General features: G+C 43.7%; 1 protein-coding gene across 4 annotated transcripts in view; it reads left to right on the top strand.

The window, feature by feature from the left end:
* The first annotated feature begins 7521 nt into the window (after nucleotides 1-7521).
* Nucleotides 7522-27452, top strand: part of ASAP2 (ArfGAP with SH3 domain, ankyrin repeat and PH domain 2) — a 107481-nt gene continuing 87550 nt past the window's right edge. Inside the window, exon 1 of one of the 4 annotated variants that reach the window (XM_082215484.1) lies at nucleotides 7522-7906. In XM_082215484.1, the coding sequence (XP_082071610.1) occupies nucleotides 7781-7906 (126 nt within the window). In that variant the 5' untranslated portion in view covers nucleotides 7522-7780. The remainder of the gene's footprint in view (nucleotides 7907-27452) is intronic. The other 3 variants (XM_082215485.1, XM_082215481.1, XM_082215482.1) reach the window with 3 other exon arrangements.

Raw genomic sequence — 27452 nt, 5'->3', positions numbered from 1 at the left:
TTCGGCGCCGCGGAAGAGAGTCCCTGTGCTGTGCTGTGCCTGTTTAGCGCAGTGTGCGGGGACTCAGCGAGTGGGTGCCTTGGTTCAGGGGAGGCTCATGGGCCGGTTAAGCAACTCTCATGGGCCGTTTCTGGCCCATGGGCCTTAGGTTGCCGACCTCTGATCATAACTGTTTGGGGAAACAAAAAACCCTGCACATTATATTGTGTGTGCGTTTTGATGTCTTTACAGGCTGCATACACACAAACACATTTGTGGCACAAAAATGTACGTAGTTTTTCCTCAATTTGGAATCACTAATGCTCGTCCTCAACACCTTGCTTTCAATTTAGATTTATTCTAGATCCTGCTGTTTACAATGGTGAGTGCGGTTACTTGATACACATTTGAAACTTATAAAATGTTCTGTGTGTACACAGCCTTAGTATGTCTGTACACACACACACACACACACACACACACACACGATATGTACAGTGGTACCTCTGGTTAAGTACCTAATTCGTTCCGGAGGTCTGTTCTTAACCTGAAACTTTTTTAAACCTGAAGCATCACTTTAGCTAATGGGGCCTCCTGCTGCCGCAGCACCGCCAGAGCACAATTTCTGTTCTCATCCTGAAGCAAAGTTCTTAACCTGAGGTACTATTTCTGAGTTAGCGGAGTCTGTAACCTGAAGCGTATGTAACCTGAGGTACCACTGTATATATACTTATATATACGTTATAGTTTTTGACAGAACAGTTTGTGGAATTCTGTACCCTCTGGACTAGGGTTGACATATTTCAAAAAGTAAAAACCAGGACACCCCGAAAGTTGTTGAGCTTTTTAGAAAGACCCACAATTGTAGGCATCGGGGATAGTTACTATAGAAGGGAAAACATCTTGCACACATTTAGAGCCACCCTTTTGTTTATTATGACTTCCATTTTTCCATGGCTAAGGCCTAGCAATAAAAAAAGTGTTAACTACCACCGTTGGGCAGACTCCAAGTTTAAAAATGCACATTTGTTTCCTTGAACCGAAGCAAGGAATCAGTGCATTCCTTTCTGTACTGTGCCTCTGCTAGTGGTAAAGGTAAAGGGACCCCTGACCATTAGGTCCAGTCGCGGCTGACTCTGGGGTTGCGGCGCTCATCTTGCTTTATTGGCCGAGGGAGCCGGCATACAGCTTCCGGGTCATGTGGCCAGCATGACTAAGCCGCTTCTGCTGAACCAGAGCAGCGCACGGAAATGCCGTTTACCTTCCCTCCGGAGTAGTACCTATTTATCTACTTGCACTTTGACGTGCTTTCGAACTGGTAGGTGGGCAGGAGCAGGGACCGAGCAACGGGAGCTCACCCCGTTGCGGGGATTCGAACCGCTGACCTTCTGATTGGCAAGTCCTAGGCTCTGTGGTTTTCAAGTAAATCTTCCTGAACACAGGTGAGCTGCCTGCACTGATATTTTCAGGGGAAGTAGGGAAAAGCCAGCTGTAAAGAGGCCTTTGCCAATGCCCAGTGAAAAATGGCTTTAAAACTTTAATGTGTTACCGCCAAGGAGGTCAAGGCAATGTGCGTGGCTCCACTCACAACACATTTTGTCCTCACAGCAACCCTGTGAGGCAGTATGCTGAGAGAGTGACTTGTCTAAGGTTACCCAGGGAACTTCGTAGCTACTGTATGTTGGGACGTGAACCTGGGTCTCCCCTTCCTGGTCAAATACTTTTAACAACTATACCACACTGTCCTCCTTACCTTCACTGGAGTTTTTGTTTGTGACAGGCAGTATGTGCCACTTCTGGCTTACATACCTTCACAATGACTGTGCTCTGTGTTGTGTACTGAATTTCTCACCCTGGGCCAGCAGGGGGATACTGTAGATAGTTATGCAAATAAGGGACCGAAAGTGACGTTCAGTGATTGGATAGTTTTAGAAAACTGTTACAGTTACGTTGTACTGGAGCTCTATATAAGCAGGCTGACTGAACCCTTCAGTTCAGTTCTGTCCTGGCCTGTGAATAAACAAGAGCTGTTTGAATAATCGCCTAGTCGTCGGATATGTTCACACACAACTTAACACTCTGAACAAGAATCTGTATGTTGTCCATCCTCTCGTCCAGGTGCACTACTGATTTTCAGGGCTGAATCCAGGCCATGGGGGCAGACAGGCTTATTAACTGGCCCATTCATTGTGGCCAGCGGGAGTTGCTTCCTTGTGGTATGATTTCATGCTGCTTCTGAGTATGACTAAGGAAACTGCAAGCCTGGACAATTTTTGTAGGTTTCCTCCAATCACTTACGTGATCAGCAATGGGTGAAAAAAAAATCCCAAACCCTACATGATTTTATGCCAGTTAATACTATTGTGGTGGGCAACATTATGATGGAAGATTGGGAAAAGTTATGGAAAACTGGTTTAAAATTTACAGATTGTTCCCTGTTGAAGGAGAATTATATGAAGATGATGTATAGATGGTATTTGACACCAGTGCAGTTAGGGAAAATGTACAAAACTAGTTCAAATATATGTTGGAAGTGTAAGGAAAAGGAGGGGACATTTTATCATATGTGGTGGGATTGTAATGTAATCAAAAAAATTTGGGAAATGATATACAATGAATTGAAGAAAATGTTCCATCTAACATTTGTAAAAAAAACTTGAAGCATTTTTGTTAGGGATTGTAGGAAAAAACCTGCCAAAAATGGTGAAAAATATCTTCATGTATGCGACAACGGCCGTGAGAGTTTTAATAGCACAAGGTTGGAAGAACGAAGAAATCCCAACTAAAGAATCATGGCAAGAGAAATTGATGGATTATGGGGGACTTCCGGGTTAGCGCCATCGGCGAATGGCGGAGTTCCTCCGACCGGAGGAACTGGCTCCGTAGAAACTGGGTCTTCCCGCCGCGGCGAAGGTGGGGACCCGCTAGAAATCCCAGGCGGAGGAAGCTTGGGAACCTGGGGTTCGGCAGGGCACCAGGAGCGCCCCCTACTCACGGGGAACCCCATTTCGGGGTTCTGGAGTGAAGTGGGGTGAGCGGCGCGGTGCTGCGAACTGATTTCTACTTCCACGGAGTGAAGCCGCATAGCCATTGCCGGAGAGCATTGACTTTTTCCTGTGGACAATTGGATTTAAAACAAGTACCCGTGAGTAGAAATGGAAAATTGGATCAAGAAATATCTTAATTTGGTACCGAAGCGGGAAGGTTCAAAACAGGAAGTCCGCCTTCCGCTTTTTGTACATAGACTGAAGCAAAAACCTTGTAAGCTAAAGCCTGGAAAGTCGTTAAAAAAGTCTAAATTTCCTTCATTTATAACTACTGAAACCCCCTTGGAAGCAGGAGAAAGGGGGGGGGACTTTGTTTAACACCTGCAGGAGAGGTAGTGAAGAAAGATAAGTTTCCATCGTCTCTAACTTGGGAACGGGGTGTCAGAGACAGAAATTGTTGGAGAAGTTTATTGACTGTGAATGGAATACTTTTATAGATAGCTAAAGAAGAGAAATAAACTGATTCCAATGTTGCCTTTTGCATTCTAAAGAAACAAAATATCTGAAAAATGAAAGTAATTTTCCCTTGTTGGACTTGCTTTAAAAAGATGGATACAAATAGAAATTGTCTCCTCTAGAGGGAGCTTGCTAAATTGTTGCTGCAGTCTACTTGAGGACACTACAGCTGTGAGATTAAGATCATGGGACCAGTCCTTTTGACCTTGACTAAATATGAGCTGGGAGGAAGTTTTGGTGCTTGCTTTATGCAAGACAAGTGCTTTGTTCGAACAGATGCATGAGAAGGTGGATTTGATTAATGAGAAAATGGATTTGATGACTGTTGTGGTCAATAACTGTGGACAAACAAGGAATATTGATACAGAAACCATTCAGGGACCAAATCAGGAACCTGTATTGATTGGGCAAGTGCAGAAGATAATGGAGGAGGTTGCGGTTGCACCTCAAATAATACAAATGGAGAGACCCGAGGCCTTACAGGAGCATAAGCCGCTGTTTTTGAAGATTGAAGTGGGCCAGGGGGAGTCTGGAGCTGAGGAGGTTCTTAATTTTGGAGAGACTTTGAAATATGCTTTTAAATATTTTTTGGATTACATTGATGACTGTGGGGAGTGGGATTGTGGGGAATGGGCTGGTCTGATGAAGGGAGACAGAGATAATTTTGGGTTGGAACCTCCCAGAGACCTACTCCTCAATGAGAAAGGAAAGAAATTAAGAAATTAAGAAAGAGACCAACAAAAGACAAGGAAAAGTGCAGGTATAAACAAGAAGAAGAAGATCTGCAGAAGGGACATGGAAGAGACTTAAGGGCCTCGGACATAAGACTACCAGGTTGATGGACTAGATGGAATGGACAGTAAGGACTGACATGACCCGAGACCAGGAAGAAGAGACGTTGGATGAAGATTGGAAGAAAATTTATAAAGAAAAATTTTTATTTAGGGAATTAGCCTAAAATTAATGAATATTAGGGAAAATGTTGGAATGAAACTATATGGCTCTAGTAGAAATGATATCAGGAGTTATGTATAATTGAGTATTAAGTTTCAAGCTATAAGGTATTTTACGGTAAGATAAGGTTAAATAAATTAAGGTAATTTGAATAACAGAATATGGGGAAAAGATGGAAAGATTTGTTGAGTTAATTAATAGGTTAAATTGTTAAAATAAATTTGCTGAAATAACTAAACGAACACAAAAAGGGAGTTGTGAGGAGGTCAATGAAACAAGCAAATGGAAGTTAAAGATATGTAATATGGGATTTGTGTCTTTTTTCTTTTTTTTTCTTTTTGCTGTATTGTTGTATTGGTTTTTATGTTTTGCTTTTTTTCTTCTTTTCTATGTATTGCAGTGTTGTTTTTTGTTTTTTGTTTTTTTTTCTGTAACTCTGAAACTATTAATAAATATTATTTTTTTAAAAAAGAGAGAAATTGATGGATTATGCAGAACTGGCAAAATTGACACATAAGCTACGGGACAAGGACAACTGTGACTTTAAAGATGAATGGGAACCCTTTACAACGTACTTGATGTTGCAACAAAGTGAATTGGACTCCTTGGCAGGTTTTGAATAAACACTCACAAACTCTTTATTGACAATCAGACAATTTAAGGATTTATACAATTTTGTAACAAGCAGAGAACAGTATTCACAGAGAAACCAAAGATTGGAATTGAGGGGAGTCGGATGGGGGGTCCTTTATGGGAGGGTGGGGGAGGGAGGAAAATGGGGGAAATTAAGGATGTGATATTTTTGGATAATATGTTTTGTTTAAACTTCTAATTAAAAAAAAATACCATTGTAGTGGGGTTGCATCATCAAGGAAGCAGCTCTCATGTTAGATGCATATGCACATGTACCTCAATGCAGCTCAGCCTTTAGATATGCCGATGTGATCCCATACTGGGCACACGTTTTCCCTATAAACTGGACCATATATCAAGGTTATCTTGGGAGGCTCTTCTCCAGGTGTTCCTGCCAACTGATGTAAGGCAGGTGGTGGCTGGAGAGTCTTTTCGGTGGTGGCACCCCACTTATGGAATTCCCTCCCCACGGTAGCCCTCACATGGAACCAACATTGTTTACCGTTTGGTGCCGGGCAAAGTCGTTTTTTCTTTCCCCACTTTGTTTTCTTTAGCACGATGTACGGTAATTTGTTATATTTACGTATTTTAATCTTGCTTATCTAAGCTGTTCTGGAAGCTCTGAGCGCATATCCATTAAATAAGAAAGTAGAGTGGACTCAAGGGAAGACTCATAGAAGGGCATCATCTAGTCCAACCCCCTGCAATGCAGGAATATTTTGCCCAACGTGGAGTTCGAACCCACAACCCTTGGATTAAGAGTCTCCTGCTCTAGAGACTGAGCCAAGATTTGGAGAAGCTGCTTTGCATGCAAAAAATCCCAGATTCAATTCCTGGTGTTTCCAGGCAGGGCTGCAAAAGACCCTCTTCTGAAACTCTGGGGAGCTGATGCCTGTCAGTGCAAACAATACCGGGCTACGTGGACTAATAGTCTGACTCAGTATGGCAGCTTTCAGTCTATTGAATACACACCTATTTATTTCCCCCTCACACTCGGGGAGATACCTTCTGGGGACTGCTCTCCCAATATATTTTGAGCATACTTAGATCAATAATCTTTGACTTTCTCAAAACTACTTCCAAGGATTGACACCTTAATGAGAACTCAAGGTGAATCACGTTGCCAGGACACTGAAGTACATGGTGCATACAGCGAGAAAGAAATATTTGCCACGTAAAATATGTGTGATTCATAACTTGATGACTGTGTGAACTTGCATGTGTGAATAAGCCAACCCAAATATAAGCGAGTTTCCTCGCATGACCTCAAAGCCTCTTTCTTTCATTCTTTCTTTCTCTCCTTTTGAGCTCATTCACATCTTCATCCAGGCTATCTCTCTCTCTCTCTCTCCTTTTGAGATAAAAAAGCACCTTAAAGACCAACTAAGTTAGTTCTTGGTATGAGCTTTTGTGTGCATGCACACTTCTTCAGATACACTGAAACAGAAGTTGCCAGATCCTTCTATATAGTGAGAAGGTGGGGAGGGGTATTACTCAGAAGGGTGGTGGGAATGGGAGATAGGCAGATAGCTGAGATGAGCCTGTTGACGACTCTTAACGACTGCAATAGGTCTTACAGGAAAAGGCAAGGGGTGAGAAGGTGAAAAATGGCTTAGTCATGTATAGTGAGATAAGAATCCAATGTCTTTGTTCAGACCAGGTCTCTCCATGGTTTTAAGTTTGGTAATGAGTTGTAATTCAGCAGCTCCTTTTGAGCCCATTCACACCTTCATCCAGACTTGGGTTTCTTGAGGTTCTCAAGACCACTGCATTAAGAGCCGGGTGTGTTAACTCAAACGTTACAACCTCCAGGTAACCCACAGTAGATGTGGTAACATCCACACGTTCACGTCCCATGCTTGATTTCAAAGGGCTACCGGTTAGTGAATAGCGACTCCACTGAGAAACATTTCAGCGGGAGCCCTTTTGGAAGAATGAGGGGATGCGAAGATGGAAAGGCGTGAATGAAAACGCTGCGTAAAAGCAGCTCTGCGGGCGAGGGGGGGGGGAGAAGAGATGTGGGAGAGTCTTTTCTTGTCATGTACGTGAAAAAGAGAGAGTGTGTGTGTTTATACACAGACTATGATCCCCTCCCTGTACGTGACCACGGAGAGGTGAGCGCCTGCCTTCCTCCTCCGCGGCCAGGGAGGTGTTTCTCCTTCGGCATTACGAGGGGCGTGTGCGGCGGCGGCGGCGGCACTGGATTCTCCCTCCGCGCGCGCGTTACAGTGGGAGGAGTGTTTGTCTGGTCTGCGCCCCCCATCTCCGCCCTCCTTGTGCGTGATTAGAAGGGGAGGGCTTGTATGTCTGCTTCTCCCCCTTCCTGGGGGGGAACACACACACACACACAAAAACTAGGGCATTTCCTCGCGTGCGTCTGGGCGCGCGCGCGGGTGTGTGTGTGTGTCTGTGCGCGCTTGCCTCTCTCACAATAATCACCTCCCACCCGCCCCCTGACGCTTCGCTTCTTGCAAAGGAGATCGCGCCGCAGCCGGTCGCCGAGCGATGTGAGGCGGGGAGGCTCCAGCTTCGCCTGCCTTCGCCTTTGCCTTGCCTCTCTGCCTCTCTCCTCCTTCCAGCGCTTTCCCCCCACCCCGTTCCCTCCTCTTGCCGGAGCCTCCTGCCCGCCAGCCCCGCCGCTCTCCTCCTCCTCTCTCTCTCTCTCTTTCCCTGCCTTCCTTCCTTCCTTCCTTCCCTCCCTTTCCCCCGCCATGCCGGACCAGATCTCCGTGTCGGAATTCGTCTCCGAGACCAATGAGGATTACAAGTCGCCCACCGCTTCCAACTTCACCACCCGGATGGTGCAGTGCCGGAACACCGTGGCCGCCATCGAGGAGGTGAGCGGGCGGGCGGGCGGGCGGCGGCGGCGCCGAAAGGGGGCAGAGCCCAGACCCAGAGCCCAGACCAGCCCCTCCGCCTGGCCTGCGGGAAGGAGGAGGCGGCTCGACCGCCGCCCCGAGCCCGCCCCAGCCCCCCTAGCCCCCGGGCTCCGTGTGCCTCCCCAGCCCCCGGCGCGCCTGGCTATGGGGCTTCTCGGGGGAAGAGGGAAGCATGGAGGAGCCGCCAGCCATGCCCAGGCTCGCTCTCCTCCCCTCTCCTCCGTCGCTCTTGCCGCCTTCTGGCACAAAGGGGGCTTCGTGCCCGACTCAGCACCCCTTGGGTGCCTTCCTTCCTTGAGAGGATTATGCCCCGCTTTTTTTTGGCGGGCGGGCGGGGGGGAAGAAAGGCGACAGTCACAGCAGCCCCTTCTTTTCTCCTGTTTCCCCTTTTGCCCGCCTTTTTTCCCCTAAATCGTTTTCCCTCAGAATACACCTCTGTAGCAACTCTTTGCTTTCGATATTGGGGCAGATGGGTGGGGTATTATTATTCTTATATTTTGCTTTTTTCCCTTTCTGCCACAAAGGGCTTGAATTCCCTCAGCCCTCCCCGAGGAGGGGGCCCACCATGTATCCACCTGTACTGTATTGGGCAAGGCTCTCTTCAACCATTTCTCTCCCTCTCTACACGAGCTGCATACAGTACTACACAAATGAGCTTTCCTGACACAAAGATTTTGGAAACCTGCCCCCACCCCCACCCTCCCAAAAGACTTCTTGATGGCATTTTCTAACCCGTCTCAGTGGGGAGAGGAACTCTCCAAATGTATATATTTAACCATATATATACATACATATATACATATACATGTATATATATGTGTGTGTGTATACATAACGTGTGCGCGCGCACACATGCAATCTTTGCTGTCTCCAATGTGGCTTATTCCGAAAAATGGGATTTGGGAGATGTGCAACCTGACCCTAAGCATATTTACTTAGAAATTATATTCCACTGTGTTCACTGGGGCTTGATCCCAAAGCTGTCTATCCTCCTATGCATTACTTATTAAGATGTAAGTCCCGTTGGACCTAGTAGTGCTTACTGAGTAAAGAAAGATGCATAGGATCAGACCGTAAGCTTTACTCTGGATATTTTTTCTCTCCCATCTGGGGGACTGAGGGGGTTAAATAAATGCTGCAGATCCACATAAGTAACATCTATTTTTTTTTAAAAAAAGTGTTCATCTTTTCTCCCCTTTCAAGGCCCACTATGTTGGAGACCCATGGAGTATTCCATCCCTTGTATTCCTTATAGGAATTAAAATGCCTATGTCACCAAAACAAAAGGGTTAGGTCTTTGACCACTACTAATACAAGATCATAAACTTGCTTTACTAAAGCCTCTGTCCCCTTGTGGCTCCTCCTTTACTAACACCACAGCATTTCCTCCCTCTTCTCTTTATTAAGTTGTATCAGACCCTGGCACATGGGATTTAAAGCACTCTTCCCTTCACACAAAAGAAGTGAAAGGTGCACTTTCTCACTGTGCACAGTACTGTTTAAAGGCAAAAGGGATTTAGCACTGGATTAGCTTTTGTTTACCCCTGTGAAGAGTGTAGCCAGTTTGCTTTGGCGTAATGTTTTTTTTAAACATAAAATAAATAAATCATAGTTTTAGGCTTCTTTGTGTACCTTCATTGGGATTTACCCTACAGAAAAGAAACAATGTCTGAGATGTGATCTGTCTAAATATTCAACATCTCTTGTAGAATCCTCCTTCCCAAATAAAAACTGGACTATTTCTAGGATCAATACTATCCTGCTCTCCCTCCCTCACTGTCAGTGGCATGTAAACGAATATCGAGGCACATCCAGATATGGTTTGAATATATCTCACTGACACGTAATAAACTCTGGAGTTACTTTGCATTTTTATTTGAATGACACAGCCTTTCTGGGCTGCTTCATAAAAGTGTTCATTTAACTTGTAAAAAGCAATGTGTCCAGTCTGTCTTTTTCACTACAGTGCTTTGTTATGGTAGACTCATAGGGTTCTGTATTCTTCTTCAAAAGATGAAAAACTATTGAATTCAAGTTAGCTGGTCCAGATTGGAGGAAGTATTATTTTGCTGTTGCGAAGAAATCCCCTCCCCCTTACAAATTTGCTCTTAACCTTTATATTTTCAAAATATATGGTTTTTTGAATCTTGAAAAACACCAAGCAGTCCTTTGGGGCGGGGCAAGGTGTCACTTATTAAAACAATCTGGGATTTGAAAACTTTTTGAGAGTTTTTGAATTGCAATCCAAAGCACATGAGCTGAGGAGCAAGTCCCATTGAACACAGTGGGATTTGCTTCTGAGCAAACATGCATGGGGACTCAGAAGCAAAAGCATAGGTTAATAACAACATACAGCTTGCTAAGTACACAAGTTCCCCCCATTTCTTTTCACCAGGTTTACTGGCCTGCAGGTGAGTTACCATGTGATGGAGAAATGCCTTGGGAGGGCTAATGTGGCCTGCTGTCTGTGCATTGCCTAATCCCAGTCTAAAACAATGAAGAAATGATTCTGTTTCCAGGATTTTTCTCATAACTCTTGGATCACAGAGCTTGAAGGAATAAAAAATAATATTAATTCCATCCTCCTTTCTACCTTTAGACACAGTTCTGCAGACACTGGCCTTATAAATAACTCTCAAATGGTTAGCCAACACTTCCTGTGCCTTGGGGCTTTGTGAGAGTGACAGGTCTTTATTTTTACTTTAAAAAGACTTGTAGTTCTTATGATTTTGAAGAACATATTCACATATACCACGTGAGATTAAACTCTCTTTCAGAGAGATGCTTTTGTCTATGGTACCACAATTCAGGGTGCACGTTAAGAAATGATGTCCAGAATTGAAAATACTCCCAAAAACTATTAATTCCTATTCCAGGAACAGCAGCATCATTTGAGTTATAAAGCCTGGAATGACTTAAGAAGAAAAGAAAGAGTTCATTCAAATTGTCACTTTGTAGCTTAGAATCATGAGATTTCTTTTTTTAATCTCATGAGTCAGAAGTCAGAGCATCCTGATTCGTGAATGAGTGTCAATCACAGTTCTGGAGTGGTGATAAATTTGAGTTTTTGAGTGTGAAGGGATCTCTCTAAAGAACATGCCAAAAGCTTGTTTCCCTTATAAATGGGAAAGCAGGCTGTTTAAACAAACAAATAAGCAAGCAATCCTAAAGCATGCTTGATTCTACACAATCTGTCTGACAGATGTTTGGTGCAGGTCACATATTGAGTCGAAAGCTAGTTTCCAAAGCAGTGCAGTCAGTATGCCTTATCTCAGCTGTTCTCTGGGTTTTGAATACTAAGATAGAAATTTCCAGTGGACAGTAGTATGAAATAGTTAATTGTCATGTATATCAAGACAATATCTTACATCATGCAGTGCGGTGGAGGAAAATGCTAATAAAACTAAACATTTACTGCCCTGTCAAGAACTGCTCACTACGGGTGAGTAGAATTACGCATAGCTGCATTAATTGAGGCTTGTGTTGGCAAAGTGTCTCTGCTCATCTACTAGTATTAATTTCTTCAGTAAAAGTTGGCAAAACATCAGCCGTTCTGAATTGGTCACACTGAGATTCTGAAATGGCTTAATTAAACTGAGTACATTTTAGCCTAGAATCAAGTGCCTAAATAGCTGTGGCTTTCAAAGTGTAAATCTCTGCAGCCTTTTCTGCTGCAGCAATACAGGTCACACCCTTTACAGTATTAACGCCATTTAGCAGGTTTTTCAAGCCTGTAGAGATGATGCTATGATTAGAATTAGGCCATCCAATTTCTAATTGCAAAAAAAAGGGGGAGACAGTAGTTTGAAAGAACTTGCTCTCCTGGCCTGATCCTGCATAATGCTTCCCAAACATATTTCAGAAAGTGTATCTGTGCCTTGTATTGTTTATATACATGATATTAAAATGCCAGCAGGACTGCTTGCGCCAGGTAAAACAGTAACTAGGCTGGAAAGACTAAGCTACAGCAAATGATGAGTCACTGAAATACTGGAAACCTGTTTAGGTACTTTACCTGCCGTCTGAAGGTCTCTTTTTCCAAGTGGGGGATGGGGAAGGAGAATTCAGCCTGCAGGTTTTAGTGGATTTTTCTTGATTTCTTTTTTTAAAAAAAAGTATTGTTATTTTCTGTTGCAACAATAAACCACAGCAGCTCCCAACAAACGTTGGCATGCTGATGATCTTGTCACATTACCCAATTTCCTCTTTGAGTTCACACTTCCATTGTGACACAGTAAAGCATTGATGAATCTATGTTTGTCCATTGTGTCCCATAGGTCAGAGGTAGGATCAGTGGATTTTTCTTAATAATGAAGAACCTCATGAAGGAGATTTAATCTCATTTTGGGATGAGTTTTGTATTTCTACAGATAGGTTTCATTTGTTGTGAGACATTAGTGTTGCATACAGTGTTAGGTTAGGAAGAAAAAAGGGAGAGTGGTGAGTGGGGTGGGGTTGGGTTGGGTAGTTATGCTTCTATTCTTCTACTTAGTGCAGACATGTCCAAAGTCTTGGGGGCCTAATCCGGCCCGCTGGTCGGTTTAATCTGGTCCCTGTGTCAGTTTATTTCCTGGGGTAAAATCCTTAAAGAACCTCAACAACTTCAATCCTAAAAAAAGGTTAACAACTCTGGTTGGCCCTTTTGGCCCTTCACTTCATCAAATCTGGCCCTCTTTGAAAAAAGTTTGGACACCACTGCCTTAGTGTATGTGTGGGGTTTTGTGTCATTGTCATTTGAATGTGTTCTTTTACTATTCACTTGTTGTATTTCCTTGGTGGTGAGAGAGGTTGGGGGCGGCCTAGGGTGTGGTTGGTTGTCTTTGGTTGGCTATAGTGAGATTTTTTTTGTGTGTGTGAGTGGGGTGTGTGTATGTGTGTTTTGGATCAGGTTAGCCAGATTGATTTGTATGCTGTTGGTGGATTATTGTTGTTGTCTTGTTGGGCTATGTATGTGATAAAGCGGAACCATACTGGGGTGAAGGCGTCTTCTATTTGTCCCCGTGTCAGTTTCAGTTTATTGGTTAGTTTTTCTAACAAGGCTGTTTCCCATACAGTGGTACCTCAGGTTAATTACTTAATTCGTTCCGGAGGTCCGTTCTTAACCTGAAACTGTTCTTAACCTGAAGCACCACTTTACCTAATGGGGCCTCCTGCTGCTGCCGTGCCACTGGAGCACGATTTCTGTTCTCATTTCTGAAGCAAAGTTCTTAACCCGAGGTACTATTTCTGGGTTAGCGGAGTCTGTAACCTGAAGCGTATGTAACCTGAAGTGTATGTAACCTGAGGTACCACTGTACTATTTCTGGGTTAGTGGAATCTGTAACCTGAAGCGTATGTAACCCAAGGTACCACTGTACTGTTTGATACCATTGGTCCATGCTCACTGCTGACAGGTTTCCCCAGTGTCTGGCTATGATGCTTCTGGCTGCTGAGAGCAGGTGGGTTATGAACTCTCTATAATGTAAGTGGGCATTATTAGCTTGGAATATGTTTAGTAGGGCCAGTTCTGGGGTGACTTCTAATACTTGCTTAGTTATTTTGCATATATCTTGTATGATTGATGTCCAGAAGAGTTGGATTTTGGGATATTCCCACCACATGTGGAGGTATGTGCCTGTGGAGGTGCATCCTCTCCAGCATTTTGGTGAGGTTCCTGGGTGTATCAGCGCTAGTTTCCTTGATGTTAGGTACCATCTATAAGTGAGTTTCAGAGTGAGTTCTTTTCTTTTCCACTGATACTGACGTTTCCTTTTAAAAAGTTGTTGGAGTGATTGCCCGAGCTTCTCTTTCTATTGTGGTGCACTCACACAGAGAAGTCTTTAAACTAAAAGAAGTATTTTTGTGTGGCTTTTCTGTCTTACTAAAGCATTCAGGGAATCACTGCAAACCTACTGCAGCAATAGACACTACTGTTAACATTACTACAGGGTGTCTGATAATAACTATTTTGCTCTTAATTGGTGTTTGCCTTTTCGTTGGGTGGAGTCAGATGTTTCCTTTTCATGCCATTGTAGGATAAGCACTTTTAGTTAATGTTCTAAATCTCTTTATTTGGTATTTTATTCTTTAATTGTACGTTGCTTTGCGTGTGTGTGTTTTTAGTAAGCAATAAATAAATAAATAAATAAATCAAATAATATTTTTTATTTCTGGGACTGTATTGAATTTCAGACACTGTTCCAGAGTATGCATCCTGAGTTACATAGGCATCTACAAGATGTCTGGATCTGATAAATCAAAGCAACGTTCTCCATATTGGGCACTCCCCAATGATTGACTTTATGTTCATATTATTGTGCACAGCAGAGTACAGGACAGATCGAGGTGTTCCACAGGACAGTTGCCTGCCGTTCAAGGAACAAGCTTAGTAAAAGAAACCCAGATAATTAAAGCAAGCTTGTTTAACAGGGTGTAATGAATTTGACCTGGAGGAAATTCCTTTCTGGTCCTAGATGTGGTAATCAGTTATCCCAATGAAAAAGAAAAAACCTGTTGATCAAGTTTCCCAACAAAGGAGAAATTCTTAGCATTCTAGCCCTGGTCAATCCTGTCAGACATCCCAGTGCTCCATTTTTAGAAAGTGCATCTCTTGAAGCCTGCATTGCGTATAGCGTGTGGGATGCATGTAAATGTGGCATATCTGTAAAATATCTAGTTCAGTTTGCCAGAGTATTTCTCTTCCCATGTGTACAAGGTAGGCACTTAGAAATCTGAATTCATTTATTTTTCAACCCTTGACTTTTAAAGTAGCTAAATAGCTGTCTTGTTCTGCTGTCCAGAGGCATGTATGGAAAAAATTCTGTAAGCTAGTTCTGGTCCTGAAACATGTCACAAAATCATTCTGAAAGGCAACCTCGGAGGTGGGGGGGGGGCAATGGGTTGAGGTTAACTGATTAAATATCAAATTTAATCCGTTAACCTTGCCACTGATGCCTAGTCCTTAAAAATAACAACAAACAAACTAGGAGCTGGAGGAGGTGGAATTTCCTTTTCATAGACATTTCTTCTTCCTAAAAGATCTCTGTAATTAAGATCTGAAGTTGTGAATGGGTTGCTATTTTCTCTCACTTTTCTGCCCTCTCCCCGCTTGCATTTCCTGTTAAAGTTTGGCCTAAATCCTAGATACATCTGCACAAGCTTTAAGTAAAACCACATTTTTAAATTATTAAACAGAACTACTATGTACAAAGAGCTATGAGGCATAACTAACAGTGTTGTGACTACCTTCAGTGCCAGTGATGGAGTTTTCTGAACTCTTGAAAACTTCGTTGTTGTTATTAAAACTTTGTTTGTATTAAGCGTTTTCTACAGAAGGATCCTGGTTCAATCCCTAGGTAGGACTGGGAATGCTCCCTGCCTGAAACCTTAGCAAGCCCCCATCGTTCAGTGTAGTTGTTGGACTACAACTCCCACCATCCCTGACTACTAGCCGTGCTAGCTAGGGATGATGGGATTTGTAGTCCAGCAACAGCTAGAGACACAAGTTTGAGAAACTGGACTGTAGGCAGGACTGACCTAGAGGGGCAAATGGATTGGACTCAGTTTAAGGCAACTAGCTTGCTATGTTTCTTACGAATTGCAAAAAAAGCAGTTTGCCTTCAAAAACAGAATGGCATCAATAACAAAGCAGTATCCTTTGCTAGAAAATAATGTAATTGCATGGTTTTATTCCTGCTTCCACTTAAGAGTCATAATCTCTTACACAGTCTTTCTACATAGCTTCTGTGAAAATGATTATGATGTGGACCCACATGTTCTCATAATGATTGGAAGGGGCTGCGGCTCAATGATAGATCAAAAGATCCCAGATTCAGTTCTTGGGTTCTCTAGGTAGGATTGGGCATGCTGCCTGCCCCAAACCCTGGAGAGCTGCTGCTAGTCAGTGTAGGTAATACTAAACTGGATGGTCCAGAGCTTTGAACTGGCATAAGGCAGCGTCCAATGCATGCAGGTTGCTTTAGTTAGGAATTCTGATGGGTACAACAACAGTAATGTGAATAATCTTAGGTCAGTGTTTGTTTTTCTTAGTGGTGATGAATGTAGGGAGTGGACATGAACCAACAACAATACAGTGGTGCCTCGCAAGACGAAAATAATCCGTTCCGCGAGTCTCTTCGTCTAGCTTTTTTTCGTCTTGCGAAGCGCTTAGCGCTATTAGCGGATTAGCGGGTATTAAAGGCTTAGCGGCTAAAAGGCTATTAGCGGCTTAGCGGCTTAGTGGCTTAGAAAAAGGGGGGGAGCGGGAGAAAATCGGAACACACGCAAGACATTTCCGTCTTGCGAAGCAAGCCCATAGGGAAATTCGTCTTGCGAAGCAGCTAAAAAACGTAAAACCCTTTCGTCTAGCGGGTTTTCCGTCTTGTGAGGCATTCATCTTGCGGGGCAGCACTGTACTTAGCACAGGACCTAAAAGCTGAAAGGATTGGACAAATTGGAAATTGAAGAAGCTGTGGCGTTGTCTCCAAATAGTGCTAGCAGTGGAAGAAATGATAGAAGATGGAGCAGCTATTTTTCCTCTCTCGGCCCATCCCTATTTCTTGGTGGAACAATGGCAAAACTTAGCTGTTGGCCTACAAACGCATTGCTTCACTACAAGGCGCATGGTTGCCACAGAATAAAGTTGACTGTGTTCTGGCTTGTTTTAGCTTGTGCACTGTTGCTCAGTGGATTCAAATATTGGGGCCCAAGCATGAACAACTCTGAATGGGCATTAGTAGTGGTGTGCCACAATGCCAAATCCAGGGTATGTATGGCAGCTTGTATTTATTAATTCACCATGAGCCGTACCATTTCACCACAGATTCTGCTACAGTATTTTACATCAGAATGTGATATATGGCAAAGGCCCTGCTTGCCACTTGTGAGGGTGATGCCGGTGAGCAAACAACTCTCAGGTAAGAGAGTTCACACCCTGGAACAATTTGGTGTGAGCTTTGTGCATAGAATAGAGCAGCTGGAGGGTAGCACAGCGTAGACCAGCCCTTTCCTCAAACTGGTGCACTGCAAATGTTTTGGACTACAACTTCCATGAGTGCAAGCATGGCTAATGGTCAGTGATGGTCCAACAACATCTGGAAGGTGCCTGGTTTGGGAAGGCTAGCCTCAGCTTTCCTCATGTGTTGAAGTAGCCATAAAAAGAGGAGATGGTTTCTGTTTAGACTAGCAACAGTCAATGTGTTACAACTGAATGTAAAAATACCTATTGCAAAAGTGCTTGAACATAAGAACATAATAAGAGAGCCCTGTTCGATGAGGCCAAAGTCCCATCTAGTCTGCAACTCTCTTCCCATTGTGGCCAACCATATGGTGCAGGGAGCTCACATTGCGTGTGCAAATGCTTCTAGTGGTGTATAGTTTGAAGAAATCAAGGAAATGGAGAGTTGTTGGACAAGCAGGCAATATGGTTAGATTAATTCCCAGACAAACGTGTGGAATGGCAGCCTAAGCAAGACAAACTATTAAAACGCAGGCCAATGAATACTTAATTATTGACAGTTAACAAATCTCTGGATAGAAGATGTTCTGAAAAGGTACCATCCAAACGCTTTGCACATATATCCAATCTCCAGAGAAGTGAAAAGGAGTGATACCACAATTCTTTAAAAGGAAACTTGGGGGAACTTACTGTCATTTCCCCTTGAACTGTTCTTCTTCCAGTCCCCCAGCCCAGCCCCATTCCTTTGAAAACTCAGTTCTCTTGTAGCTACTGCTGGATTTCCAACATCTGTTATTCCCTGGGTCCTTTGCTCTTGAATTACTGATCTGCTGCTTCCTAGAATAAAACCCACTGAACAAAGAAGACTTCACTTCTCTGCATAGGATTGGATTGTTAGAAGAATTTGATTCTATTCTGGTGCATACCTACTGCAGATCATTTGCAGTGGTTTTTCCTTTCGATTTTTGAGGGGTTACTTTAGCCATATGTGGGGTGCTTCTTAGGGACAGTTTTCACCTCAACGTTCAGGATGACTTGGGTTCCTGCTGATTCTGCAGAGATTCAGGCATGTGTTTAGATTTGGTGCCTTGGAGGATAACACAAAGAAATTAGTTCTGTGGTAGGGTTGGTATTTTCTTCTCAATCCTTTCTAATTAATTCTGCCTTTTGTAGTGCCGAGTGCAAGTTCAGCATTGGTCTGTAAAGGAGCAGTTTTCTGATGTCAGCTATATTACAGTTGCTTACCTCTGTTGCAAGTTCAGAAGTGTTAGGTAGATTATGTATGTGTAGTTGCATGGACTAACCCAGAGGTTTTCAACCTTTTTGAGTCAGGGATCCCTTGACCAACTACCTTCTTTCTGCAGTACACCTATGGGGCTCAGTTATGTCACCCCGTCCTAGGCTAGGACCCAGGAGACCAGGGTTCAAATCTCCATTTGTCCATGAAGCCCACCCGGTAACCTTGGTCCAGTCACTGTCTCTCAGCCTAATTTACTGAGTTTATAGGGTCGTTGTAGGAATGAAGAGGGGGAGAACCATGTATGGCACCTTGAGCTTCTTAGAGAAAGAGTTGGGATGTAAACGAATACACAGATTGTACTGGGAAGCCAGGATAGCAATGCTGCCGGCTGCTACTACCAACCATGACCTTATTCATAAATGTTTTGGAATATATTACTTAATGGAAAACAAGTTATTGATGAGATATGTGATCAAGATGCTGTTGCGCTAAAAAGGGTTTCTGAACCACAACCCAGCTAAGTTTAACAATGGGTGTGCGTGTGGAATTTATGCAGGTTTGCAGTTCCCCTTCTGTAATGATTTGCGGGTCTTTGCCAACTGCTTTTGACTTGCAGAGGTGCATGAATATCTTAACTCTTGTATAAAAAACTCAGTAAATGGGTTGTAGCCTCCTTCCAGCTGATGTTATCCTGTGCACCATTGCAAGCTGTCTGAAACATGCTCCAGTGAAAATGCTGTCTGAAAAATGCTCCAGTGAAACACATTGTTGGTGAGGCCGTGTGTGATGATAATGATCCAAGACCTAATCCGAAGGGATTCAGTAGGCTGGCTCTTGGATGACAGTAAGGCAATATGGATAAGAGGATGCACATCTATTGGTTATGATGTCATTATTAAACAGCAGAATTCGTTGTTGTTTTTTGTCTGCGAAGCTTTGTTAACCATTCATAAGAGCCTTGAGAAGCCCATGATTTACAAGTGCAGAGAAGATGCAAATATCGAAAGGTAGCAGTAGAACAGAGAGTGGGTATTCTTTGTTGGTTTGGTCCTCCAGTCCAGTGAATGCTTTTTCCTCAAGGGTTTGTAATGATTGGTTTATCAGTTTTGAACTTTTCCTGCACATGTCTAGTCTGGTTCATTTGTGCAAATGTTACAGCTGTTACTCTTGGCAGTCATGTTTCTTTAATGTCTGTTCCTACAGCTGCATCCTCAATGTTAGCATCTGACTTTAAACCAACAAAAGCCAGAAATTAGAGCGTAGGCTGTGACTTGGTTTCCTAATCCTTAGCATTGTCTAGGAATTGTAGTGTGCTGTATAAAACCACCTGCTGTGCAGATGCCCCCCTTTTTTTGCACCAGAGTAAAGAGTAGATTATCACTGTGGTGTGGTTTTTTTTCCAGCTGGAAGTCTATAATTTTGTCTAGGCATTATGTTAAGTATGTATGTGACTACCTTAAAACAGCTGAAGAGATTGTAGTGGAACAAATTAGTTGTGCATTCCTGAAAAGCTTTTGTTATGTATTTTAAAAGACGCAGAGGGGAAATAAGGGAGCATGAAAGCAATGTGGACATGAAGCATGCATTATTTGCTCTGGTTCATTTTCAGTGAAAACTTACTTTACAAAAAAAGGGGGGGGACAGCCCTAGTGAAATCTATTTTGAGGAAAGCCATTTAGGAAGCAGCATACATTCACTAATCATTTTAATCCCTATCAATCAGACAGGATTACTATTTGAACAAAGGCAGAAGAGTGGAAATTTCATTGCCATGCATATATCCATTTTCTTGACCCCTGTTCCCTAATTTAGATTCAGAATTTTGCTGGGTTCTTATTTTACTTCATTTCGTTCCATGGGGTACAGAAGGTGCCTGTTGTACCTAATACAACTAAAAGTAGAATTTCCCCTCTCTTTGTATTTGTGTAGAATACAAATATACTACAAATACAAAGCTTCCTCCATAATAGAAGAGAATGATCTGGCAGCTAAGGTAGTCGGCTCATATCTCCTCTCCAGCAAGAGTAATTTGTTTTAGTTGGTTTAGTGCAATACTCAGCCTTGTTTCACAAGTCCATAATCCCTGCTCTTCCATCTGTTTTTCATTTTAAAAAGTATTCCTTTGATCTGACACAGAAGTAGAAAATTAAGAGAAAATTTTGTAGGGTACTGCTCCCTGCCCTCCAGTCTTCAAACACTTCCACATAGAAGAAGCAAGTCCTATGTATTTTTTTTACCTGCAACCACTGAATAATGCATAATGCATGTGTATTAAATTTGTATCTGCTCTGCCCTCAGTCATGTATAAACTGTGTGAGTGTGTTGCCAGATTCTAAATAGGAAAAGGAGGGCATGGATGAATATAGAATCCTCTCTCTGCCTGGGATAGGTCTCCTTGCAGTTTGACTGAGGTTCTTGCCCCCCCCCCAACAAAAATCCTACCTGTGCCCATGGGAAGGAGTTCTCTGCCACACTCTTCACCTCTGCAACCTTTACTCTTAATATTTGACTCCGTCTGTATTTTGTGCGTGATTGGGACAGATTTGTGCCTTTGTGTATGGATAGGCTGTTACACCGTGTATATAATGGCTGTGTGGAGAGGAGAGTAGGACCCCACACTTCTTGGTCCTATCCCTATATTCTATGAGTTCAGTGAAAGCGTGAGTGGGGCTTAGGTGCCTATGCACTTGGGTTCTGCAGGATAGTTGTGAACCATGGCTGCACACCGTGTCCCTAATCATGCGGAGGAGCCTAGCTATGTGCGCCTGTGTGCAACTTAGATCCCCTTTCACACTGTTGGAGGAAGGACAGCAAGCACCAATCCCACAATCCCTCTCCTTGCACTCAGCTTATGTATGGAGGGAATAAATAAACAGTGCTTGAGACTTCAGTGCTAGATAGACTTATTTGGAAACATTTATCGACAATCAAACACATTTCAGATCAAGGTAAAAATACATTAATTATTTCTAGGAACATGTTCCTTGCACCTTTACTTCCATTTAGGCATTGATTTTCGAAACTGAAGATGGGCGATTTTAGTTTCTGTTTTGCCCATGAGAATCCAAGGAAGGACTTGTCTCATAGTTTCCTTTTGATTTCCTGACCATATGCTAGTGTGTGACATCTTTTTCAGAAGCAATGCATTAGTTTCCAAATACTGCCTGAATTATTATTACATTTTATAAAGTGTATATACGTTTATTCAAAATTATCAGCTGCAGGATAGATTCAAGTAAAATAGTTTATTGGAAATTCTGTGTCTGCCAAACTTAAGAAGTGTTCTGAGAATGTCCTCTGGAAACCTGCACTGTTCTAAGTTGCTGATAGTGCTGCAACCTGTGAAGAGGATGGTATTCAAAAGATGTGACAAGGGGATCCTCCAACATGACCTTGTTTGGGATCAGGGTCCATTTTAACTCAATTAATTAAATTTATACCCCAACCTTCCTCCCAGAGTTGCCCAGGGCCCTGAATTATGCACATACCTGTACTCACTTGTGCTGCGTCATTGCCATCTCTCTCAGTTATTGGTCCCGGTTTTAAGCCAGTGGCACTTTTAGTTAAAATTAAAAGGGTCTCATGTAGCACGTGTGCGGATGATTTCCGACTAAGACCCAGAAGAGAGCCATGCCCAGTTGGACAGTCAAGAGCTAGAAGGGATCGTTGGACATCACAGTTTTTGGGAGAACACGTGGAGTTCTTTTGCATAAGACTCTTTAACCTGCAAAGTTTAAACATTGCCAGCAACCTCATGAAGTATGAGACTAGCTCCACAATTAGAAAATATATGCACAATCCCTCCCAAATTCTGAAGGTATGATGGGACAGAAATTCATAGTGACTTCTGCGTACACTGTAGCCAATGGTTTACACTGAACCAAAACCATATAGGAATGTGTGTTAGTCCTTTTTGGCACAGATGGCATTGAATCAGGCCATTGCTTTGTATACTGTTTGCTTCTTATATCGGGCAAAGTGAGCCGGCCTCAGAGCATTCAGCATAGTTGGATCATTTGTAAGAGAAAGTTAGATGGAAAGGTATTAGTCTATGACAGGTGTGCTTAGACCAATGTCTGGTTTATATTTCTGTATCACTTTTTAAAAAACACCTTATGAATTAGTTATTTAAGAATCAGTTTATAATATGCACAGGTGGGTCTGCTAAATTCCCATGTTTAATCCCTGTCATCTTCAGGTAGAGCTGAGAAAACAGCTCCCGTCTGAAGCCCTGAAGAGCTTCTGCCAGTATAAATACTTAGACAGAAGGGCCAGTGGCCGAACTTGGCACAAGGAACCTTCCTTTGCTGTCTAGTTTGATTCCACTTAACATGCTTGCCAACTGTTGCAGGAAGGGCGGAACTGTTGCTGTGTTTGAGTTTACGTCTTACGCTGGAGACTGGCATTTATTTTATGGAAGCTCAAATAAATCTGATACAGCGAACATTCTTGTGGCTATAAATGTTGGTAGAATCAGTGGTGTGTGTGGCTGTCTTGTTTAAAGTATCATCTCCTGTTTTCTCCTGTGGATTTTCAAATCCCGAAAGTTTGCTTTCAGCATTGTTCCTGATTTTGGTGCATTCAGAGGCTGTTATTCCTTGAGAGGAAGCAAAGGAAATGGTTCCCAAAGGAAGCAAGATGATTGATAGGTGCTGCCACTGAGGATGGATTGGTATGACGTGGTGGTCTTGTCCTCTTTGGGAACATGTGCAAGACAAGGGGTACGCCTCTACTACATGGGTAGCCAATGTGGGTTGCCAGATGTTTTGAACCAGAAGCCCCATCAGCCCCAGCCAGGGTGGCCATTGATCTGTGTTGCTCACTGATGCAAGAAAGTCTTCCCGTGGGTTTGAAACAAGTTACAAGCCTAGGAATCTCGTCATGGAGCAAGGGGAAGTCATGAAGTAATACACCCCACACTTGTAAATAAACAAGGAATCAAACAAGCAAAGACTTTACCATGGTTTTTTGAATGCAGTTTTGAATTGTGTTCTATAGCGAACACTGGATTTACTCCCTTTTTTGTACAATTGGAATTGACTTTCTGCATAATCGAAGAGGATGATCTGGTCACAAAAGTTGCCAGCTCATATCTCCTCTCCAGCAAGGATTCTTTGGAGAAAGCCGTGTGCTTTAACTTTGCAAAGTTTGCTGGGAGAGTGGGATTGACTCTTAGACCACTCTGAGAATTGCAGCTCTCTAAGGTGAATAGGGGCCTCTTAGCAACTCTCAGCACCCTTAACAAACTCCAGCTCCCAGAATTCATTGAAGGAAGCCATGACTGTCTAAAGTGGCATGATACTGCTTCAAATGTGGAGTTGAGGCCATAGCCTTTCTCATTGATTCTGGACCAGAAGGGAGTCTACCTGTAGTCTAGCTAAAGAATAAAGAGCAGTAGGGCCAGTCCACGCTACCTTTGTAGACTTTGCTCACGTCTGAGATACGTCATAAAGCACGCTGCCACCAGGACTCCTTGTAAATCTTTTCTGGTCCTGCAGATTCGGTAGCATTCTGTGAGATGCATCTACTCATTTAGATTATGAAATAGAATACAGAACTTGGTCAGACACAAATTATGAATATGGACGGCTTAATGCTGCTTGTTCTGCAGTACACTTGTATCATTTTTTTCCTTAGGACTGTGGTACATTAATTCATAGAATCATAAAATTGTAGAGTTGGAAGGGACTCTGAGGGTCATCTAGTGCAATCCCCTGAAATGCAGGAATATCAACTAGATCATACATGACAGATGGCCATCCAAATTCTGCTTTAAAAGCCTCCAAGGAAGGAGAGTCCACCACCTCTTGTGGGATTCTGCTCCACGGTTGAACAGCTCTTGCTGTCAGAAAACTCTTCCTGATGTTTAGTTGGAAACTCCTTCATTTTATCTTGGATCCATAGATTTGGGTTCTACGTTCCAGAGCAGGAGAAAGCAAGCTTGCTCTTATTTCCCATGTGATAGTTGTTTAGATATTTGAAAACGTCTATCGTATCTCCTCTTAAAAAAAGGTAAAGGTACCCCTGCCCGTACAGGCCAGTCTTGACAGACTAGGGTTGTGCGCCCATCTCACTTAAGAGGCCGGGGGCCAGCGCTGTCCGGAGACGCTTCCGGGTCACGTGGCCAGCGTGACGAAGCTGCATCTGGCGAGCCAGCGCAGCTCCTCTTAGTCTCTTCTAATAAGGCTTATGCCATTGATGTAAGTACTCTTGACTTGAGAAGTGCCTAGCGCCAATGCTGCTATGAGCATGCAATCAATCACCAGTAATTCCAAACCCAAACACTGAGTCATACACTAAATAAGAAAAGTGTCTTGCACGTGTGTTATATTCCACCCCCAATCACAGTAAGCCTCCTGTTTTCTGCTTCTTTGGTCTGTTACAATTTGTACGTTCACAAGCAATAAATACAATGTTGTAGCAGTCAAAAGTGAGTAAGCCTGTTAACCTTGCTTATCTCAGAGTAGCAGTGAAGTGGGGTGAGACTTTCATATCTTAATCTTAGAACTGTTTCAGAGGTCATTGCTAGCAGGGTAGAAGAGAACAGGAAGCCAGGGAAATATGAAGGCGGTAGATTGATGACTAGAAAGAATCTATGTGGACAAGCTATTGATGAATTTGTCTCAGGTGCTTAAGGCTGTTTTCATTAAAACTTTGCTCACAAAGCCAGCAGTGTGTAGTCAGAAGCATGCTGCGGTTGATTTATCTTTGTTTGTATAGAGAACGTCAACACTGATTGGTGAGAGGCTGTCCAAAGCTTGGTGACTTTAACTCAACGGCGTTTCCATGTCCTACATTTGAGGCCTTTAACCGTTTTGATTAGGTGGTTGAGCTCCTTCTTTGCCCCAACACATTGGCCTGGTTCTTAGGGTTGCTGTAGGTCCAGAATTTCCTTTACACACACAAATATGGCAATCTTAGGTTCATATACCGCATTAAAAGATAGTTAAAGGTAAAGGGACCCCTGACCATTAGGTCCAGTCGTGACTGACTCTGGGGTTGCGGCGCTCATCTCGCTTTATTGGCCGAGGGAGCCGGCGTACAGCTTCCGGGTCATGTGGCCAGCATGACTAAACCGCTTCTGGCGAACCAGAGCAGTGCACGGAAACGCTGTTTACCTTCCTGCCGGAGAGGTACCTATTTATCTACTTGCACTTTGACGTGCTTTCAAACTGCTAGGTTGGCAGGAGCAGGGACCGAGGAACGGGACCTCACCCTGTCACGGGGATTCGAACCGCCGACCTTCTGATTGGCAAGTCCTAGGCTCTGTGGTTTAACCCACAGCGCCGCCCGTGTCCCATAAAATAAAAGATAGTTAGAAACAACATAAAAATGCAGCATGGTGGTGCGTACTGGTGAAAAGCTCTCCCTCCTCTCCTTCTGTTGCTGCACCCTCAGGAAACAAGGCCAAGTCTGGCTTGCCACGAGATCTAAACTTGTGCTCATGGTTTGTTTCTCTTCAAGGAACACCGCCCCCCCCAAAAAAAGTTTGTTCTTGGCTTACTGCTTGTGGATAGTTTGGGGAAAACAAGCCATGAGCCTGTCATGGCGTGCCAGACTTTTGACTTGTTTCCTGGCAGTGCAACAGGGAGGAGCGGCAGCATGCGCCACCATGCTGCTTGTAGGCATTAAAAAATACATAGTTTTTGGAATTACGGTTTAACGTGATGTGTGAACTGGGCCATGGTTTCAGACCACATGTGATCATGCCTCTGGAGTTGCCTGTATCTTTGGTTTGCACACTAAATGGCTAAATGATACTATCTCTTATCTAAATTTGAAATGGTGCTCTGGTTTGAGCCTCAGCTCTTCTTATCAGACAAGGAGAATGACTCTTATTGTTGTTGTTGATCAAGTAACACTTGGGGGGTGGGAATCACCTAATTGCTTTTAACTAGCAAGCTGCTGCTTTAATGATAAGGGTAGGGGAAAGGTTTAGGGACGGGTAAGACTGATAACAATGGCTTCCTGCAACCTCAGTACATGGTACAGTGGTACCTCAGGTTAAGTACTTAATTCGTTCTGGAGGTCTGTTCTTAATCTGAAACTGTTCTTAACCTGAAGCACCACTTTAGCTAATGGGGCATCCTGCTGCTGCTGTGCCGCCGGAGCACGATTTCTGTTCTCACCCTGAAGCAAAGTTCTTAACCTGAGGTACTGTTTCTGGGTTAGCGGAGTCTGTAACCTGAAGCATATGTAACCTGAAGCGTATGTAACCTGAGGTACCACTGTACTGTTCACATGATGGCACATCATGTGCAATATATTCCATAACAGTATAAATTGTCACCATTTCACAGAATTTTCTCAGCTCGGTTACTGTGGCCTTCATTTTTGCGGCAGCATAGCAGGGCCTAAGGCTGGAATTTTAAGGGAAGGGGAAGCTAAGGGTGTATTGGGGAGGGCATTGTGACTCATTGTAAAATAACAAAAGCCTAAATAGGTCTGATACAAGTTACAGTGGTGCCTTGCAAGACAAAATTAATTCGTTCCGCAAGTTTTTTCTTCTTGCGAGTTTTTTGTCTTACGAAGCACGGTTTCCCATAGGAATGCATTGAAAATCAATTAATGCGTTCCTATGGAAACCGCTTGCCAGGCTGGCGGTGCGGAGAAGGGCTTTTCTCCCCACCGCAAGCCTTCAGGACAGGTACGGGAACAGAGGGGAAGGGGCGCAGCGCTTCTCCTCTGTTTCCGGGGCTTGCGGTGGGAGGAGGGTTTTTCCTCCCCACCGCCAACATTCAGAACAGCATTCTGAATGTTGGCGGTGGGAAGGAAAACCCTCCTCCCACCGCAAGTCTTCAGGACAGCCATCCGAAGGCTGGCGCGGGGAGAAGGGCTTTCCGCCCCACCGCCAGCCTTCGGAGCAGCCTTCCAAAGGCTGGCGGTGGGGCAGAGAGCCCTCCTCCTGCCGCCAGGCTTCGGAGCATCCTTCCGAAGGCTGGCGGCGGGAGGAGGGCTTTCCGCCCCACCGCCAGGCTTTGGAGGAGGTCCGAGGACAGTGGGGAAGACGCGCTGCGCTTCCCCGCTGTCCCGGAGATTTCCCTATGGGCTTTCGTCTTGCGAAGCAAGCCCATAGGGAAATGCGTTTTGCGAAGCGCCTCCAAAACGGAAAACCCTTTCGTCTAGCGGGTTTTCCGTCTTGCGAGGCGTTCGTCTTGCGGGGTACCACTGTACTTGATTAATTCACTTTGACTTAGATTTTTAGTGCTAGGTGCCACAGTGTTCATCTAGGCTAGAGATAGGGAACCTGTGGCCTTCCGATGCCGTGGGACAACAGCCTCCACCATTGCTTACCGTTGGCCTTGCTTGTCAGGGCTGATGAGAGGGCT

Source organism: Podarcis vaucheri (assembly GCF_965113315.1).
Source record: "Podarcis vaucheri genome assembly, chromosome: 3".
NCBI lineage: Eukaryota > Metazoa > Chordata > Lepidosauria > Squamata > Lacertidae > Podarcis > Podarcis vaucheri.
This window is presented reverse-complemented; position numbering and strand designations above follow the sequence as displayed.